Below are 17,698 nucleotides of genomic sequence, written 5' to 3'. Positions count from 1 at the left end.
TCCACAGGACAGTTCCAACACTTCCTTGGACATGGTTTTGACAATCTGCTTGCTTCCACACTGCAAGGTTAGAGATGGAGACACAGCCAGATCACCTCAGTCTGCTCCATATAAATGGAGGATGGTTTTAGGTGTCATCCTTATTTAAAAAACCAGTACTAAAGAAGAGCTCTGCAGAATCACAAGGCCTAAGAACAATAGAGCAAAGAGGAAGCAGACACTTGCTGCAGGTTAACACCAGAGGCATCTCAGCAAGTTCAGGGGATTTTAATTTGTATACAAACACAGCTTCCCTCTTGCTACATCCAATATCAGTCAACTCCATTTCATCCAAGTTGTCATATGACAGGAGAACAAGGACAGGCTGGTGCCAGCACTGCTTACATGAGAAGGAAAGGACAGAGGAAGCTGCATGTCACTATATATAGGTCACAGTTGAATGAATGACCTATGTTTCTACCCAGCAGCTTCATTTAGATAAGAATCAACTGCATTTTAAGGGGATAAAAATAAAAAAATCTCCTCCAGTTTATGAAAAAAAATTTTAAATCACCATGGCATTTATAACACAATGACAACAGCAAGGAAAACAAATCAAGTTTAGGGTTGGTGCTGCGACCATAATTTCATGCTGTAGTGATTGGAAAGGAAAACAAAGCCTGAAATGCAGGAAAGATAGACCCAGTATTAACTATTTTTTATTTCTTCGATTTTGTTTCGGTTTTTCGATTTTCTGGATGATTTGTGCTGCACTTCAAGCAACATGTTACAAACATTTGCTCAGAGGTACCAGCTTAACACGTCATTCTCTCATCCAGAAGGCAAAAATGTGGTTTGCCACGATGTACTGGACTGATAACTGTCTGCAAAATCTACCCAGTTTCATGGCAATTACTGTCCTCCTTAAACCAAAACCTCAAGCTGTTTTGCAGTTCCTTCTGAAGAGAGCATTAAGGTCTCTGTGCAGGAAGTTTATTCCAGAGCAAGTTTCTTGTATTTTAAATAGTTACATATGAAAATAAGACTGCAAAAAGGAAGAAGAGCTAATCAAGATGGGTTAGAAACACGGACACTATAGTTCTTTTTTATCTTTACAGTATTCTAAAAATGCCACTCCACCAGCATTTTAGACTAAGTCTCTAAAATGAACTCTGACAGTATTCTACAGCACTTCCCAGTCACCACAACTGTGGTTAAAAACTATTCTCTTCAGCTAGTAATTTGGTAGGTTAAAAAAGGAAGCAGTTGTTGGGCTTTTTGTTTGGTTGGTCTGTGAGGCTTTGTTGGTTTGTTTGTTTGGGTTTTTTATATTTATATAGAGATTAAACCATGACATTTATTTAAATCAAAGGCTTTAATTACAGTTGGCACAGCCTCAGGCTGCCCATGGCCATCCCTGGCCATTCTGTTCTCAGTCACACTGATGACTTGAGTGAATTGCTCCCCATCTGAGACAAAGCAAGCGAGAACATCATTTGAACCATTAACAAGATGGCTCAAACCAGCAAAAGAGTGAGTGATTTATCAATGTCATCATAACCCAACATTCATTTGGGGCTCTCAGCATTAGTTCACAAGAGCTCACAGATCCTGCAGGCAGCTGAAAGGGAACCAGAGGGAAGGCTGGGTTTGCAAAGCCAGGCTGAGCCCTTCAGGTACTAAGCCCAAAGGGCTCAGGGGCAGAGGAAACTGCCTGTTGGGCTGCCTGGGAGTTTTAAAGTTCCTGCAAAACATTCCTGCAAAGCATTCCTACAAAGCATTCCTGCAGCCACAGGTGGCTCTGCCAGGGCAGAGGCTCAGGAAGATGGAGCAGCTCCTGTGCAGTGCCCTGGAGGGAGAAAGCTCTGCCTCACTTATGGGCACAGACCTAGGCCTGTCTTAGGAACAAAATCTTCTCATATCATTGGGAGATACAGAGCAAAAGGATTTTGTGATGGTTTAAAACCTTTCTTTCTGAACATCACAGCTAAGCTAATACAGTCATGTGCCTGGGAACTAAAATGCAGGAGAACTAAAAATCTTGAAAAGCCAGGACAATTAATCATGTTCTGCTGCCTGAGCTGAGGAACAAACAGGCAGCAGGACATGGAAATAAATCACAACTTTAATGTAAGATGAGTCAAGAAGCAAATGTGGTAAATGTGACTAGAAAGTTGGCTTCAAAAAAAATCCTGTTAAACTTGATGCTACTCTTTAATGTTTACATTTTAATGTTCCTTCTTTTAAGATATTTTTAATAATTACTTGCTCTTATACTTACCAATGTTGTAACACTCAGATGTCATGCAAAGAACAACCCAGATGCCTGTTTACATAATGAGGAACACACAGCAAGCAGAATTAAATTTTAATGTGTTCCTCTTATATATTCTTCTAGAAGAAAACACAGCTCTATTAGTAAAGCAATGTAAAATCCTGGAAAATTATCACGAAATAGGGAATCTGTCATTCAATTTAAATGTTTTTAATTTAAACCTGTCAGAGCTCTAGGCCACAAAGGTTAACAATTGTGAAAGAATGATTTTTCACAAGTCTTGGCAAACAAAATAAGACAATTCTCGCTTCCAAAACCTCATTCAATAAAAATTCACACAAAACAAAAGGAGTTGAAATTCTCAAGGCAAAAAACCCTGCAAAAATACTTGAGATGCTTAGGGTAAATGTGGTCATTGCTTTGCATTATTATAATCACCAGTGCAAGGCAGTTGCTGTCCTGCTGACAAACATTAGATGGCACTTTGGAATTTAGGAGTTCCCACACAAAGTTGCAGAGCACATAGTTAAGAGATGAAGTGTGAGATGTGTATGTGAGGTACTGTTAATGACAGGAAAAAAATGAGATTTCTGCCTTTTGGAGCTAGAAGTATATTTTCAACCTGCACATGTAAAACTATAAAATAGTATGTGATTAAGTCTGGAAAAAACCAAATCATTGTGATGGAAAAAAGAAAATAATTCTTTCCTTTCCAAACAGAGGGTCAGTTTTTCAGTTGCTGGGTTCCCTTTTTTATTTTTTTTTTTAATTGAATCCTTTGGAATCTACTTTTTAAACTAAGCTTGCTGACCAAGTTTTAGACAAACACTTCTCAGATGTGGAGTGGATTCTGCTGCATGCCAGCAGTTCTGAGCCCCAAATAACTCTAATAAGTGGGGTTTAGGTGGTTTGCTTATCAAATAAATCCCTTCTGGAAGGCAGTGCACAGTTTCTGATGCAGCTGGTCAAATCTTAGCTGATGCTGACATTGATGCCAGTATTCCCATTCACTTGTATCCATGTTTTACCATCTAAGGCCTTAAATGAAGACTGGAGAAAATCCATAGGGGAGAGATTATTCAAGAAACAGAAGAACCAGCAAATGTAATTTCTCCCAGCAATACTGCCCGAGTCCCTTTCCAGAGCCTCCCATATGATGTATACCAGGATGCCTGGTGCACAAACTCTATTTTTTTTGTTAGCCTTGTGCTCTGGAATTCCTCCTGCAATACAGGAAGCAGGTTCTAGAATTTCTTTTGGAATTTGGGTCATCCCAGCAGAAAGGCAAACAGCAGGAGCTCCTTGAGCTCCCAGTGATGCAACATGCCATGCTGTCACCTTGTCAAGTCTCTATTTGACACCTGCAGTAATCCCAGGAGAGCTCCTGAAGGCACCTGCAGCACTTCGGGCCTGAGAAACACCAACTCCTTGCATCCAGTTCCCACCACTGCTGAGCTGTCACCAACAGGTCCTGACTCACAGTAAACCAGGAGCTGGTGCTTTCACAGAGGTGGGACAATGTCCATCAAAAAGGCAGCAAAAGCTCCAGGCTAAATGCAGCTCCTGTCATGTCCAACACAGCAGAAACCAGGGACGGGCTCACCCCTCAGGCACAGGGAACACATCTCCCTGAAGAGCAGCTGAGTGATGGCTCCTGGGCCAGGTCCTGACTGCTGGGATTCCTGAGGACTGCAAGGGTCTCACAGCTCACACTGAATTCTGATCTAATAACTCATTCTCCCATGGGAATCATATTCCCAAATCTCCCCCATTCCTCCCCACGGAACTTCTGAATAGTTGCACAAATGCAGAAGCTGAAACCTGACCCAGGTGGCTCCTAGAAACTCAGACCACTCACAGGTCCTGAATGTGCAGGATCAGGCTGAGGGCAGGGCATGTGTGACTCCCATGGGAATAATTCCCAGGGACCTGCAGGGCAGAGAACACAGGAGCCAAGGTACAGAGTGAGGGGAGCTGAGCAGGGGCAGCAGCAGCAGCTGAAGAACAGAGACTGACACCAAATCATGCTGTTCCCCTCAAGCACAATGTGCATCTCCACAGTTTCAGCTGGTTTGGTAAAGAATTAGGACTATCCCTACAATTCTTTCAACATTTTGCTATCCACTCAGTAGAGGCAGACACAAACACCCAGGGGTTAACTACCAAAGAGGCCTTTTCTGAGTCCTTGGCACTGCAGCAGGAACAGTACGGGAACACCAGGGAGCTGTCAGGAACCAACAGCACTGCTGTCTGAACCTGACCTTACCTGCAAGGCAAAAAAACCCAAAAAGTAATTTTCCATGCTGTCAGTCCCTTAATATCAGCACAAATATGTTACACAACACAGGAAGCCAAGAGGCACCACAGATTAGAACTAATTACATAAAACTTTGCACACAAAGATGGAACTGCTTCCTGTAGGAGATGGAGAGGAAAAGAAAGGGAAGGTGAAGATTCAGTGCAGCTCAGAACCCATTTTTCCTTCCTCTCTGTATATGTTCAACCATATATACAATATTAATGCACCCATTATATACAATATTAATGTAACCATGTTCTTAGCTATCAAAGCACTGGAAACAGCCTCTATATTCTAATAGTCTGTCCTACATCACTGTGGAGCAGAGAATCTTAAATAGAAGTAATGCAATACAGACAGAAGTGTTATTGTTGCCCACACTAACTCAGAAAGGTTAACTCGATGGTATTTTCTCAGAAAAGCAATTTGAGCTAATCTTGTATTTTTTTTTAATTCTCGCCATGTGTTCTGGTGTGTTTTAGAGTTCACCTTTTACTTGAAGCTGACCCTCATTTCACTAAATGTCATTTTTGGCAGAGGTACCTCAGATTAACATAAAGACTGAAGAATATTGGTGCTTAATTATGGCTATAAAACACCTGCCTAAAAAAACAGGGGAAAAAAATAAGGAAAAATGTGTTTGTTGGTTTTCGAACAGGTGTTATTTCTCTGGAACATAAGTTGAAATATAAATGATCCAAATAGTATGAAATATGAAAATATTCTGTAGCTTTTTTTCCACAAGCTGTTTTTGAAGAGCTATAGTCACATGTGCAAAATGAAAAAAATTAATTTTATTAACTCGGTTGATTTTTGACATTTCAAGATGGTATTTTAGGATATTCTTTGTTGGGAGGGGGTAAAAGTATTCCATAAAGTTCAGAATTATATAAAACTTGCAACAAGACTACCAATTTAATGCCACTAGGTCTTCAACAAAAATATCATTCTAAGAAAAAAAAATGTACACATACACAGTCTTTGATTTGAGTTTAAGCTACTCTGGTGTCTCCTCAGCCAAATGTGGCAGATGATATATCTAAAAAAAACCCAACATAAAAACACCCCAACAAATCCACTATTGGGAACCTAAGAAACTGGAAGTAACAGTCAAATGTAATAAATTTTTAATTACTGGATGATTTTGTTAGGGTGAAGACTTCTCAGATCAACCCATCAACAGGCACATAAGAGTCAATCTATCTGATCAGTAAAACCCTGGACCAGCATGCAAGGGACTGATTTGTGTTATTTATCCCATAAATACCAGATGTGGCAACTCCCCCAGCTTTCCTACTGTAAGGAGGGGGACAATACTTATCTTTTTTTGACAGGAACCCCCCTCGAATCCCTACAGGGCACTGCAAAATCACTGGAGTCAAAGTATTGTTACAGTGCATTTGTGGGCAAAATCAGTTTGTTGAATGCTGTACTTTATTTTGGCTATGGAACACTAACAGGAATGGAAGTTGTCACCCTGCACCAACGGGAAACAATCTTTGAATGCAAACCTTGTTCAGCTCCCCAGCTGATCAGACTGGCAGAGCTCCTCTGAACCCATGGAGCCATGCCAATGGAAACCAAGGCAGGATATGGCCTCGTGGTTAATAGGTTTCACATGTCTAATGTTTTAATAAAAGCATACATAAAAAAAGAATATTCTTTATTATTAAAGAGTTGTGCTGTGGCTGGTGAGCCGTGCAGGGGAACCCTGCAGCTCTGGGCAGTCACCCAGCCCAGCACACACCCCACGAGGGCACAGTCCCACTGTCCCTGCCCACCTTGGCTCCCGTGGCCAAGAGCAGCACAGGGCTGGGCTGATCAGAAGGGAAATACAGCCAGGGAGATGTAACCAAACACCTCCCACAGGAGGAGGGGTAAGATTTATCAAGCCTGTAAAAAACAGTATCAGTGAGATACCTGAACATGTAGAAGACAGGGAGAGGTGCTGCTCAGCAGCCACTCAGACTCCCTGAGCTGAGCAAAAGGCAGCCCCTGCCAAGGCTCCAGGGCTCAGGACACTGCAACAACCCATCTGCATCAGTTACCTCAAAAACTAGAGAGGCAAACACATACACAAACACACTGCTCTTCTCTCTTTAGTACAACCAGAGCTGCACTTCCAAAAACCAACAGCCACGGCCAGTCAGGTGGCTCCCACTGTCAAAGCCAGAGACAACTTCCAAATGGAAAAGCTACTACTTGTTTTGTAATATTCATTACAACAAATGGTCGAACAGGATGATGCACAGAACTCAGCCAGTCCTCACTGAAACACAGCTCCAGAGAACTGTATTTCACTCCCGTGCCCGAGCCATCCTCACAGACAGCAGAGCTCAGATGCCTTTGCTGTGTGTACTCTTCACAGTGAAATGCAATATATAATACTAAAGATAAAATCATTATATATTCTAAGACTGAATGTACAGCTTTCATCTTTCATTTAAACACTAGATAATTAATTCTAGTAAGTCAGGGAGGAATTTGGCCCTCAGTATATTTAATGAGAATTCATACAAATAACATGACATTAATTCTTAACTGTGCATATTTAGCTATTCAACCATTTTATTTCATATACAAGCTACTCTAAAAACCTCAATGCTAATTATTTAGGAACTAAAGCTCCCCTCACCCAGTGGCAATGAGCTGAGTGTACACAGATCCAGTCTGGGGTCATTTACAGGGCTGTTTCTCCATAAGAGTCACGTAGACTCCAGTAACTTAAAACTCTTTTATTAAGTTTTCTTGGAAGTGGCTGGACCTTAAGCCATTACACTGCAGAAAACTCATGCTTCATCAGTTTTGTGGATCAGGAATTTCATTCTGAACCTATTAATCAGGCACTTTGCACAAAGCCGTTCAGAAAAAGTGAAGGTGAACTTGTCCTTTTCCTGTAAAAAACAGGTAAGCACAACTCCCCTCTCCCAGCCCAGCTGCTCATCAGAGGATAACAACCTACAGCTCCTACCAGCCACAGTCAGACTTTTGGCTTAACCAGTGCAGGCTGCTCCTTTCACATGAAGTCCCAAATTCTGGCATCTACACGCACAGCACCGTGGTAGCTGTGCACAGACAAACAGTGCTAACAGAACAGAACAGAACGTGGAGTCTGCCTGAACACAGCTCAACACAAGGATAATAGTAAAACAGTCTGGTATGACTGGGAAACAACTTGGAGAATCCCCACAGCCCAGAGTTTCTGAGTTGAACAATGTTTTCTTAGGAAACAGACCTTCACAAATGGCACTATTGCTTCTGCATGACTTACCTTGTGTGTCAGAGGGATTTGCCAGCTGAAGTAATTCAGAGACATTAAGTACTTTATCATTGCACATTTAAACAGTTAAAGAACCTGTATCAAGCAAGACAATATTTGGAAATCTAAAGCTACCCACAAAGCCAGTCTGCATCATTAAAATAAAGTCTATCAATTCACTACACATGAGAAACAAATTATGAAGTCCTCCCTCCACAAACAATAAGGCTTCGCAGGAGGGAAATTCCTGCTTTTCATGCTGCTCCCTCTATTCAAAGTCCAGCTATTTCTGATGGAAATTTTGTTTGCTATGGAGATTATGATTCAGCCTTCTTTTCCAGTCACCAGCACATCACCACACTTACAGCAAGTGCACAGATTCAGAGAAGGGCATGAAGATCTCTGTTTAGGGTTTACACTCAATTATGCACATAGTTTTTAAAGGATCCCATGAGCAAAGAGAAAATAAAAACAACTTCTGAGCCAAGGCTCTGAAGCCTGAGCTACCAAAGGACTGGATGGAGCCCCGCAGCTCTGGGCTATCGGGAGACAAGGGATGAGATGCTGCCCACCCCCCGGTGCCCCGGCTGTGTGGGCCGGGGCCTGTGCTCCAGGTGAGCTCCGGGGCCAGGTGAAGGGAGCAGGCTGTTACCTGCAGGACGAGCTGCTGCCAGGCGGTGGCCAGGGGCTGCCCGTTGCCAATGTTGCAGATGCTCAGCCTGTCGGGCTGGCTGGCGCGCTCCAGCTGCAGGGACACGGTGCGCCGCTCCTCCTCCAGCGCCCGGGTGAGCCGCTCGAAGCGGGCCTCCTGCTCCTTCACTGAGGCCAGAATGCTGGCAGCTGACCTGAGATCATAGTCATCCATGGCCGCTGGCAAGCGTCCTGCCGGGTAGCTGACCGGGGCAAGCGGGAAGGGGTCAAGGCAAAGGGTGGGGAGGGCACAGGTCAGAGGTTAAAGATAAAAATGCACATGTTAGTCACCCCACCGAAATACAGCTCGCTCTAAGAACCAAACTGCAGTGCTCTGTGAAAAGCATCCATCTTTCCATCCATTAACTTGGCTTTAAATTAAGAATAATTAATCTAAGACTTCCCTGTTCAAAAAAAGAAAGAAAAAACATGCTCACCTTGGAGAGAATTTATATTTCATTCCTTTGATCTTTTTGCTAGAATTGCTCTGACGAGGGTTTTCATCCCTCTTGCAAAGCTAATTTCACTGTGCAAATAATAATGTACTTAAATATATAAAAAAAGATACAGCTTTGGAGGGAATGAGGAACGTTCTCACTACAGACACCTGGAATTTCTGTCTTTAACAGCATAAGTGAGAAGATTAACATTTTTAAGGACAGAAACGTCATGGTGCAAGAAAACAGTTGCATCCATTTCTCCCACCCCCAGTCCAAACTTAACAGACAGTAGCTGAAAATAGTTTTCATTTTTAAATTATAGCAGCACACTGTAATATGGAAAACATTTTTAAATGCAGAGTGTGCAATTACAGTTGAAATGTGCTTGATGATTTCAGCCAATGGAACGGCCCTTCATGCAGCTGCTCGCTAATAATGCAAATGAAAAAGCCAAAATCAAACATCTTCCATGGAAAACACACAGGGCTGCTTGTCTCTCAATGCAGAAAAAAGAACTCGGGAACCAGCTATATGGGATGTATCTTCTGCCTTATGTCTTCTCTAGCAGGGTTATGAAGTATCCCATTTAAAACCCTATCTCCAGCTGTATGGTGCATGAAGTAAAACTCCCCATTGATCCACAGATCTGGGACGTGAACATCATTTAAAATGTTTTCCCAAGAGTATGAAATCAGCAACACAACGTAAGCATAAATGATGGCTTCACCAGAACCTTTTCACTAAAAAAGTAACCAGTTTACCACTGGACTACTTGAAGCACCTCTGAGAGAAGCAGAGGCAGAACTGCCTCGAGCTCCTGTAATTCAAGAACTGTTCATATTCTGTGCTGAGAATTAAATCCTGAGAAATTGTCCCTTGATGTGCTGCCAAAGACTCTTTGTTTTCCATCTATCAACAAGGATTTCCATGAGCACAGATAGTTCCAAACCCTGGTTTCCTGATGCTCTGCAATCCATCGTTCAGTGCCCTCAGATGATGCACATGCTCCTGATTGATGCATTTTCCATTTATCAGATCCTTCTCCTGTGCAGATTCTTTGGTAGTGAGTGATAACATGGTCATGTACTGGTGCGTTCCCAAAGCAGGAATATTAGTAGCTATTAAGCTGCATATTTTCACAGCTTGTTGGAAACTCCTTAGTAGGCCCGAGGTCTCCTTTCTTTTGTCATATATGGTTGAAATCATCCAACGGGCCCCAAAGATACTGGGGCAGAAGTAACAGACCCCAAGCCAATGACATACACCTTGATTTCATGGGAAATCACCTGCCAGGAGCTCTGTGTTCACTGTTAACTCTGACAGTGCTGCTGAAGGGTGGGGGTTACTACGAAATCACACTGGGAACAGTGTCAGGATTACCATGTATTGATCTCATCCTGTTTACACATAACCATGACTTGAGCCTTTCACTTTTGCAGACCAGGAGGCAGAAGTGACTTTTCTCATTTATGTATTGATTTAAGTTCTGTTTAGATTCTAAAAGAAACCAAAAAACCACCAAAGGGTGCTCCAGATGTCACAAATTAGTCAAATACCCACCAAGCTGTGAACTTCTGAGACCTTCCACTAGATTATTAAAGTCTGTAAAGCCTTCAGAGACCACCCTGTTTCCTGCAAAGCAGAATCACAGCCATCTCAAAGGACAGCACGATTCCTGGGAAGTCCCAGACTCACCTGCTCCCTCTCAGTGTGCTCAGCCCTGGCACAGCTGCACATGAACACAGCCAGACCCTCTGGGCCTCAGCTGGCTCCTGTGCAGCCAACTTGCACGTTTGTGCTTTTGTGCTTCCCTGCCTGTGCACAGATGGAGGCAGCTCTGGCTGTCTGTCTGTCCTCCCAGGGGTGCAGATGTGCTCACCGACTCCTTGGGGTGGGAAAGCACTGGGACTTCCCAGACCCAGACACTAATCCTATTCTGGGAAAAACATACATGGGGGGGCATTTCTAACTATATATTCTTGAAAACACCTCCTGGGTTACTAATTCCCACTGCCCTCATGCAGGAGCAGAGGAACACACTGCTACAGATCCAAGGGCACCTCAGCCAAGGGGATGCTCCAGGCCCAAGAAAAGGGTCTGGATGGGTCAGGGATGATGACTGGAGACAGGTTCCTCAGAGGTGCTGCACAGAAGGAACTCAGGTTTCCTCAGTCACGCCCTGCAGGGGCCCATCTGCCAGGGAATTCACTGTCTGCAGCTAAAACTGCCTTTTCTCACATGCAACCATGTGAGAAACAACACAGAAGTCACCTTCTGTGGGTCCCAGAGGCTGGATATTTCTATGGACTGATTTCAAAAAGTGAATCCAGTGGGGATGACAGGATGTAACCTATGGCAGCTAAATTTAAAACAAGCAGGGTCCCTTTAGAATATGTAATGCAAGTATCTGTTCTAAGGAAAAGCATTACCAGGAGTGCATGAAAAATCTAGAAGCCCCTCTTCTGAAGTAGTTACAGCTTTAATAATAAAAATCACAGTTGATTACTGAGCTGATATATCAACTTTCAAGTCACATTCTGAGAATGTGACAAAGATTCATTCAGAAAATCCCTAATGAGATATAAGACCTTGATGCCACACAAGAGAACGTAGAAAATTTGGGTTCTATAAATGGTACAAACCTCTAGAGAGATCTCCACGCAGAAAATACAGTGTTAACCTCCTTACAACCATAAATATTGTGCTTCTCTTCTCTGTGCGAAGAAAGACACAGGCAGAAAATAAACTGTATAAATTTTCAGATGTACAATTAGTGACCATAAAAATCCTAATTGCTATGCAGAAACAGCAGCAGGACCAATAACTGCCTTTTAAGAACTGTTGGACAAAGAAAGACTTCTGCATTTCAAATGTTTTATTAGCAGATAAATACCTGCTTGCTGTTGATTGCACTCCTAATTATTTACCCAGGGTTTCAACAATTTACATTATCAGCAGTCTAGACCAGAGGAGAAAAATAAAAGTACTGACTCATGAGCCAGTTACTGGGGCTGCCACTTGCAATTTGCTACCACTTGTAAATAAATTAAAGTGCATTGAAAAGGGTATCAGTAAAAGAAAATATTACACCTACAGCAGCCAGGTAAAAATTATTCCTTAGGCTGCATTTCTAAACACAGCAAAGAGTTGCCTTCAGAGTGTCAAAGGCTACGCTGACAGCAGCAAATCTCTCCTGCCTACGTGACTCCAAATACATTAGTGTTGCATTGGAGCTGGAGCAGAGCAAGAGGAGCTGCTTTCTCTGCCCCTTCCTGTGACAAAGTGCTGGACTGAAAGGCCCCTCCTAAGCCAGGCCAGCTCGAGTGCCCAGTGAGGATGGAAATCCCCCCAGTGCAAAGGGCCCAGACGGGAGTCCCCCAGTTCACACCCAGGGCTGGGGCTCTTGGAAACACTGCCATGCCTGGGGCCACTTGGTACTCCCCCAAAACAGTGAGTCAGCTCTGCATGCTGATTTTGCTAATATAGTCAAGAGCTTGTCAAGAGCCCTTCAGATGAAGAGGGGTCAAGTTCTGTGAGATCTGAGTACCTAAACCCTGACAGCCCTGGAGAACCTCAGCCCCCCTGCACTTTTCAAAGGATTCTGCCTTCCTAAAGCACTCAGGCACTTGAGTGAGCTGAGTTTGGAGAGAGAAGTGTCCAGGGCAGCTCCAGAACACCACAGAGGCTTCTCCCAGCAGGAGGGGAGGTGGCTCTCAGGGCACACAGGAGATTTTTTGGGTCCAACAGTGTGAGTGCTGAGCAGGGCTGTCCCACTGCTGCTCCAGCCCAGCCCAAGGCTCCCTGGCCCTGCTGGCAGCTGGGGCACTACAGGAGCAGCAAGAAGCTGGTACAGGTCGTGCAGCTGCAGGGCAAGCAGGAAGGGCTGTGAGTGTGCATGGGAACAGCAGCTCTGGGCTTCCACAGGGAAGGAAAGCAGTGGAGGAAAAGCACAGATGGGGCTTGAGAGGACGTGTGGAACTGAAGTTAACACATGCCACGACATTTCCAGCCTGCAGTGCCACAGGAGATGAGCAGCACAACGTGACTGTTGCCCCCATGCACCACCAGAAGGCATGCAGAGAAAACTGAGCCATACACACCTAGAGAGGTACCGGGGCCTGAGGGTTAGAGCTGCTGGGACATCCCCCACTAAGCCTAGAACAGGACAGAGAAAGCAGGAGAGCAGCCTGAAGCAGAACCAGCTACAAGAGAGAGGAAAGAGAAGACAGAGTTAGTTAATAAGCTATTATATTACAGCCTCTTCTGTACAGTCATCTCCCAAATTCTTCTCACTATGTTGTAGAAATTATTTATTACACTGTTTTCCTCCTAACTTGGAGGAAAAGGAAACAATATTCAGAGAAGCCAATCCTGAGACTCCTAAGGAAAAAAAATCCCACCCTGGTTAATGTGATTTGTGACCAATATCTGTGTGTTTCTGTGAGATTTACTGTTGATGTCCTAAATCAGGAAAAGCTCTAGACTGGAATGAGGATGACTGAATGCTGCAAACTGGGTGTTGTGGCCAGACAACTTAAAACACAGAAACCTAACATGATGCTTCAGAAATGATAACTGTTATTTAGGCATGCAACTTCAGGCCCTGTGTCAGATGTCCAAGCTCCAAATGGCTCAAGATCATTTTTAGAAAGGAGACATGAATTTCTAAAATATGCCCACTGCACAACAGCTTACAGCCACTTTCTTTGTTCTACCTGCCTGTAAATCTGATCCTACACAAAACCAGAGGGAAAGAAGCCCTTGGGATATCAGGTCATCTGTGTAGCTCTGTATATCTCTGAGCTCTTTTGTCCTAAAACATTTAGCACCAAAACTTCTCTGGGCCAGTGACTGCCAGTTCAGTCCCTGTTTTTCTGGAGAATGCACAGAACAGGATCCCTCTGGCACAGACAAGGTTCTGTGAGGCAGCACAACCAGCCTTCAGCCACTGCCACATCAGAAATGCTGCAGCCACATGGCAGGGAATGCAGAGCCAGGACAAACTCACGCTGCTGGTTCAGATGGTTCAGAACATTTTCAGAGAGAAATGTTGGCCCAGCAGATTTATGCTCGACCAGGTACTGTCTGCCTTCCTGAAGCCAGCACAAACACAATTTCTTGTGTTTCAGCCAAACTACCAGAAATATGATCCTTTCTTTGCACGGATCCAGCCTCAAAGGGCATGGAACCATCATGCCAGAAAACTCATTTTTTCTTAAACTAAACAGAAGTAAATTCTATGCTCAAAATTTACTAGATGTAACAAAAAACTGTGCAAAGATATACCCACAGATGAAAGTCGTGAGACAGAATGAGAAAAAGACTAATTTTCAAGCAAATGACCAGAAAGAATAAATTAAGCATAATTCAGTTTCTGCAGACAAAAGAGTAACACCTTTGGAAAAAAGAATTTATATATATATATAAAACACATTCCAAATAAACTCCTTTTCAGACCTTACACTGAAATCTATCTGGAGCCTGGGTCCTCCTGCTGCTCTGGCTGACTGAGTTCTAATTTGACCCTTATGTGACAACCTCCAGCAATGAATAGCAATGAGGAGGTCACAAAGAAACCTGGTTCAGTGGAGTTCTCTCCTAGGCACAGACAGACACTGTGCTGGTGTAAGAGGAACAACAGAAAAGCTGCTCAGGGTGGTTCTGTTCCTTTGGACAGACAGTCCGTGAAACAAGGTATAAACTGGGGAATGAACGAGAGCAGAGGAAATGGTGACAGGAGAAATGGGAAGAGGAAAAAGCCCCTGAGAAGGATCTCTGGATCTTGGGGACACAGCAGTGAACACTGCAGCTCACCAGCTCTGCTGCTGCAGAAAAAGAAGGGCAAGTGCAATATTTGAGGTTTTACATTAGTCAGGAACTTCATCTGATTGTCCAGCAGGAATAATTTTGTAGAAATAAATAAATTTGCAGAATATCATACTATGATCTGGGTTTGGCAACATCAACAAAAGAATCCAGACACATCTTTGTACACACAACACAGTTCCAACACTTCACTCACTGCAGAACTGGCTCTGCTCAGCAGCACCACAGCATCTCTAATCTTATCATAATGGTTCTCAGTCAATTTAAACATTAATACTTTAATTAACCTCTCAGTTAAAAGCACTGAAATCATATCATAATACCTTAGAAAAGACACAGTTCTCAGGAAAAAAGGATGCAGAATTTTCTTGTATGTAATACAATCTCTCTATTAATCAGGGCACATTTAAATGACACCAGTTATCTTTCTACAGCTTCCCTTCAGTAGAGATTCCTCATTTCTTCAGTTTGATATCAGGAATTTTTCAGGTTTTCCTCCCAAAGTTTCATGCACTGTTTTCAGGCTTGGTGATATGGTGTGCCTGCACAGCTTTAATGATACTGTAGCTCTGTTCCCCTAATAAGGTACATTTCAATTTCTATACTGTATTCCCAAATGGAAAGGAAAATAAATTAGAGCAATATAGAACACCTTTCTCACAACTGCATACATATAATAGCATAAATAATTCAGTTTAATACTCTAAGGTTCCAATGGAAATATTTTTACAAGGGCAATTTTTAAAGTAAATGTTTTAGCCTATGATTACTTTTGTCCAACAGAAAAATCAATTTCTTCTTGAAATTTGTCATTTATAGACCAGAACAGTGTAGCAGCACCTCTCTGAAGCAGAGCTCTTGGACTCTGGCTCCAAAGGACTTGTCTATACAGAGGAAGCTGAACTTCTCCATCCCAGAGAGTTCATTACACCACAGTTCCTTCAGAGACTGGTGTTTGTGTTAATTAAGCATAAAACAGTATCCCGTTCCTTCCCACCTCCTGAGTGTCCACACTAAGGTTTAATGGGGGTGTGATGGTCTGTAAATCCACACTGTGAACTGTGAATTCTCGGTGCAAACAAACAATCCTCACGTATTCCCAAGGGGGGTCCAGGTGGAACAGTTTCTGTAGAAGCCTCGTAAGTCCCAGAACAGGGAACAAGGCAGGGCTGGGCCAGTTCTGCCTTCAGGGTGTTGGGTTGGAATGTGCCCACTACAACCCCTGCTACTGTTCTACCTCCCAGGGGTTAATGCTGCCATCTGAGCCACGGCCAGGAAAAGACCAGCAGCATTAATACCTCACTCTCTGCATACAGAGAATCAGCCCTGCATGATTTCTACTGATGCCCTGTAGCTGGGTAGCACTTTCATCCCCACACCAAGAAGCCAAGTCTGAAATAACCAGCTGAGCTGAATGCTGTGCACCAACCTCGTGGAAACAGTTCTGAATATTTTGATGATTTCAGCAATTCCATTTGCTTAATACTGTACACCATAATGATCAGGCCTGTGTTTTTACCTATCCTCAGAAAAATTTATCTTTTTCTTTATATTTTCTGGTTTTCTATAGAAACAAAATGCAACTTGAAAATTAAAGGCAGAATGGACAAGATCATACTTTGCAATCTCTCTTGGAATAGAAACAGTAAACTTGCTCCTTCCCAAACCTCTGACACCTTTTCCTGTGCGTTGGAACTTGCCAAACATGATTGCTACCAGCCTGATTAGTTCACAGCTGATCACTTTAACACCCCACAACACGTGTCCTTGCATACTAAAGCTGCTGCACGCCATTGATTTCTCAAAGGTCTCCCCCACCGAAATCAATAAGGAGTTCTGCCTGAAAATGGATTGCACTTTGTGTTCCCTTTCTGATTCATGGATATTCAGGTTTCCAAGTATTCTCAGAGCTGCTTTCAGCAGGAGCTCTGTCTATGGAGCTTCACCCTCATCAGCAGACACTTCACCCCTGTCCCTCTGCTGTGAGCAGCCATGGCCACACCCCTGCACATCTGTCCGAGCACAGAATTCCACTGGGACCACCCTCCTGCAGGAATGGCTTCCCAGCAGCACGGGAAGCACCTCTGTCTGTGCCTGCTGGATAACAGCAGCCCTTCAATGAAGCACCAGTGCTGCTGCCTGGGCAGGGCTGGGGGCATGGACTGGGACTGAGCTCATCTTCAGCACAAATGCTTCCTTCTGCAGAGCCTGCCTTGCAAGCAGAGCCACCCAAAATCAATACATCTGCCCTTAGAACAAGGCTATTTCAGTGAGGAAGCGAAAAAGATAAAGATCAAAAGCAGCACAGTTCAGAACTCCACTCCCTCAGTCTTTCCCCTGTATTTTCAAGCTTGGCTTCATAAATATACAATCCAATCTGGCCCCAAATAAGCCAAACACGAGCTGTTATAACCCCATGCAATTACTTCCACAGACTACTTAAAAGATTTCATTAAACAATACACCAGATTCCTCATTTTTCTGGGTGTCAGGATGTTTTGAGTTTTGGTAAAAGGGCTTCCATTTTCAGAGAAAGGCTCCTGACAGGAGTGTCTGGAAGTGGCTGTATGTGGGGAACTAGAGCTGAGAGCAGCCTTGTATTCATGAGCACTGAATTCCCAGCTCACAAAACGCAGGAACAAGAGTCAGTGAGCAACTTCCACAGCCAGGCAGCTTCTCATGGGCAAACCAGAGCAACTGAAATATCACAGAAAGGCTGGAAAATCCTGCAGATGCTCAGAACTCTTTCATAAAAGATACTGTTGTGCTGCCATGGAACAGATAAATAAAATGGCAAATGCCAAGGCTGAGGCCAGCCCTGCACTCAGGCAGCCTGATGCCCACTCCAAATGCCCTTGTTTGGCTCAGCACACAACTTATTTAGGCACCACACTCAGGCAGCTTATTTAAACTAAGAGCCATTAGGCAGA

General features: G+C 43.5%; 1 protein-coding gene across 11 annotated transcripts in view; it reads right to left on the bottom strand.

The window, feature by feature from the left end:
- ARVCF (ARVCF delta catenin family member) overlaps positions 1–17,698 on the bottom strand; it is a 238,427-nt gene that overhangs the window by 134,431 nt on the left and 86,298 nt on the right. For 8 of the 11 annotated variants that reach the window (XR_007900049.1, XM_051769098.1, XM_051769091.1 and 5 more), the window contains exon 1: positions 8,465–8,705. The exons of 1 other annotated variant lie outside the window; for it this stretch is intronic. Coding sequence is in view for 8 of the 10 variants with exons in the window: in XM_051769098.1 (XP_051625058.1) it covers positions 8,465–8,677 (213 nt within the window). In the remaining 2 variants the exon portion in view is untranslated. Of the gene's footprint in view, positions 1–8,464; positions 11,060–17,698 lie in introns of those variants that run through there. 2 more of the 11 variants (XM_051769099.1, XM_051769103.1) reach the window with 2 other exon arrangements.

Source organism: Manacus candei, unplaced genomic scaffold (genome assembly GCF_025592945.1).
Source record: "Manacus candei isolate 608988 ecotype Guabito, Panama unplaced genomic scaffold, ASM2559294v1 h1tg000103l, whole genome shotgun sequence".
NCBI lineage: Eukaryota > Metazoa > Chordata > Aves > Passeriformes > Pipridae > Manacus > Manacus candei.
Note: the sequence above shows the minus strand (reverse complement) of the source record. Positions and strands in the feature narration are given on the sequence as shown.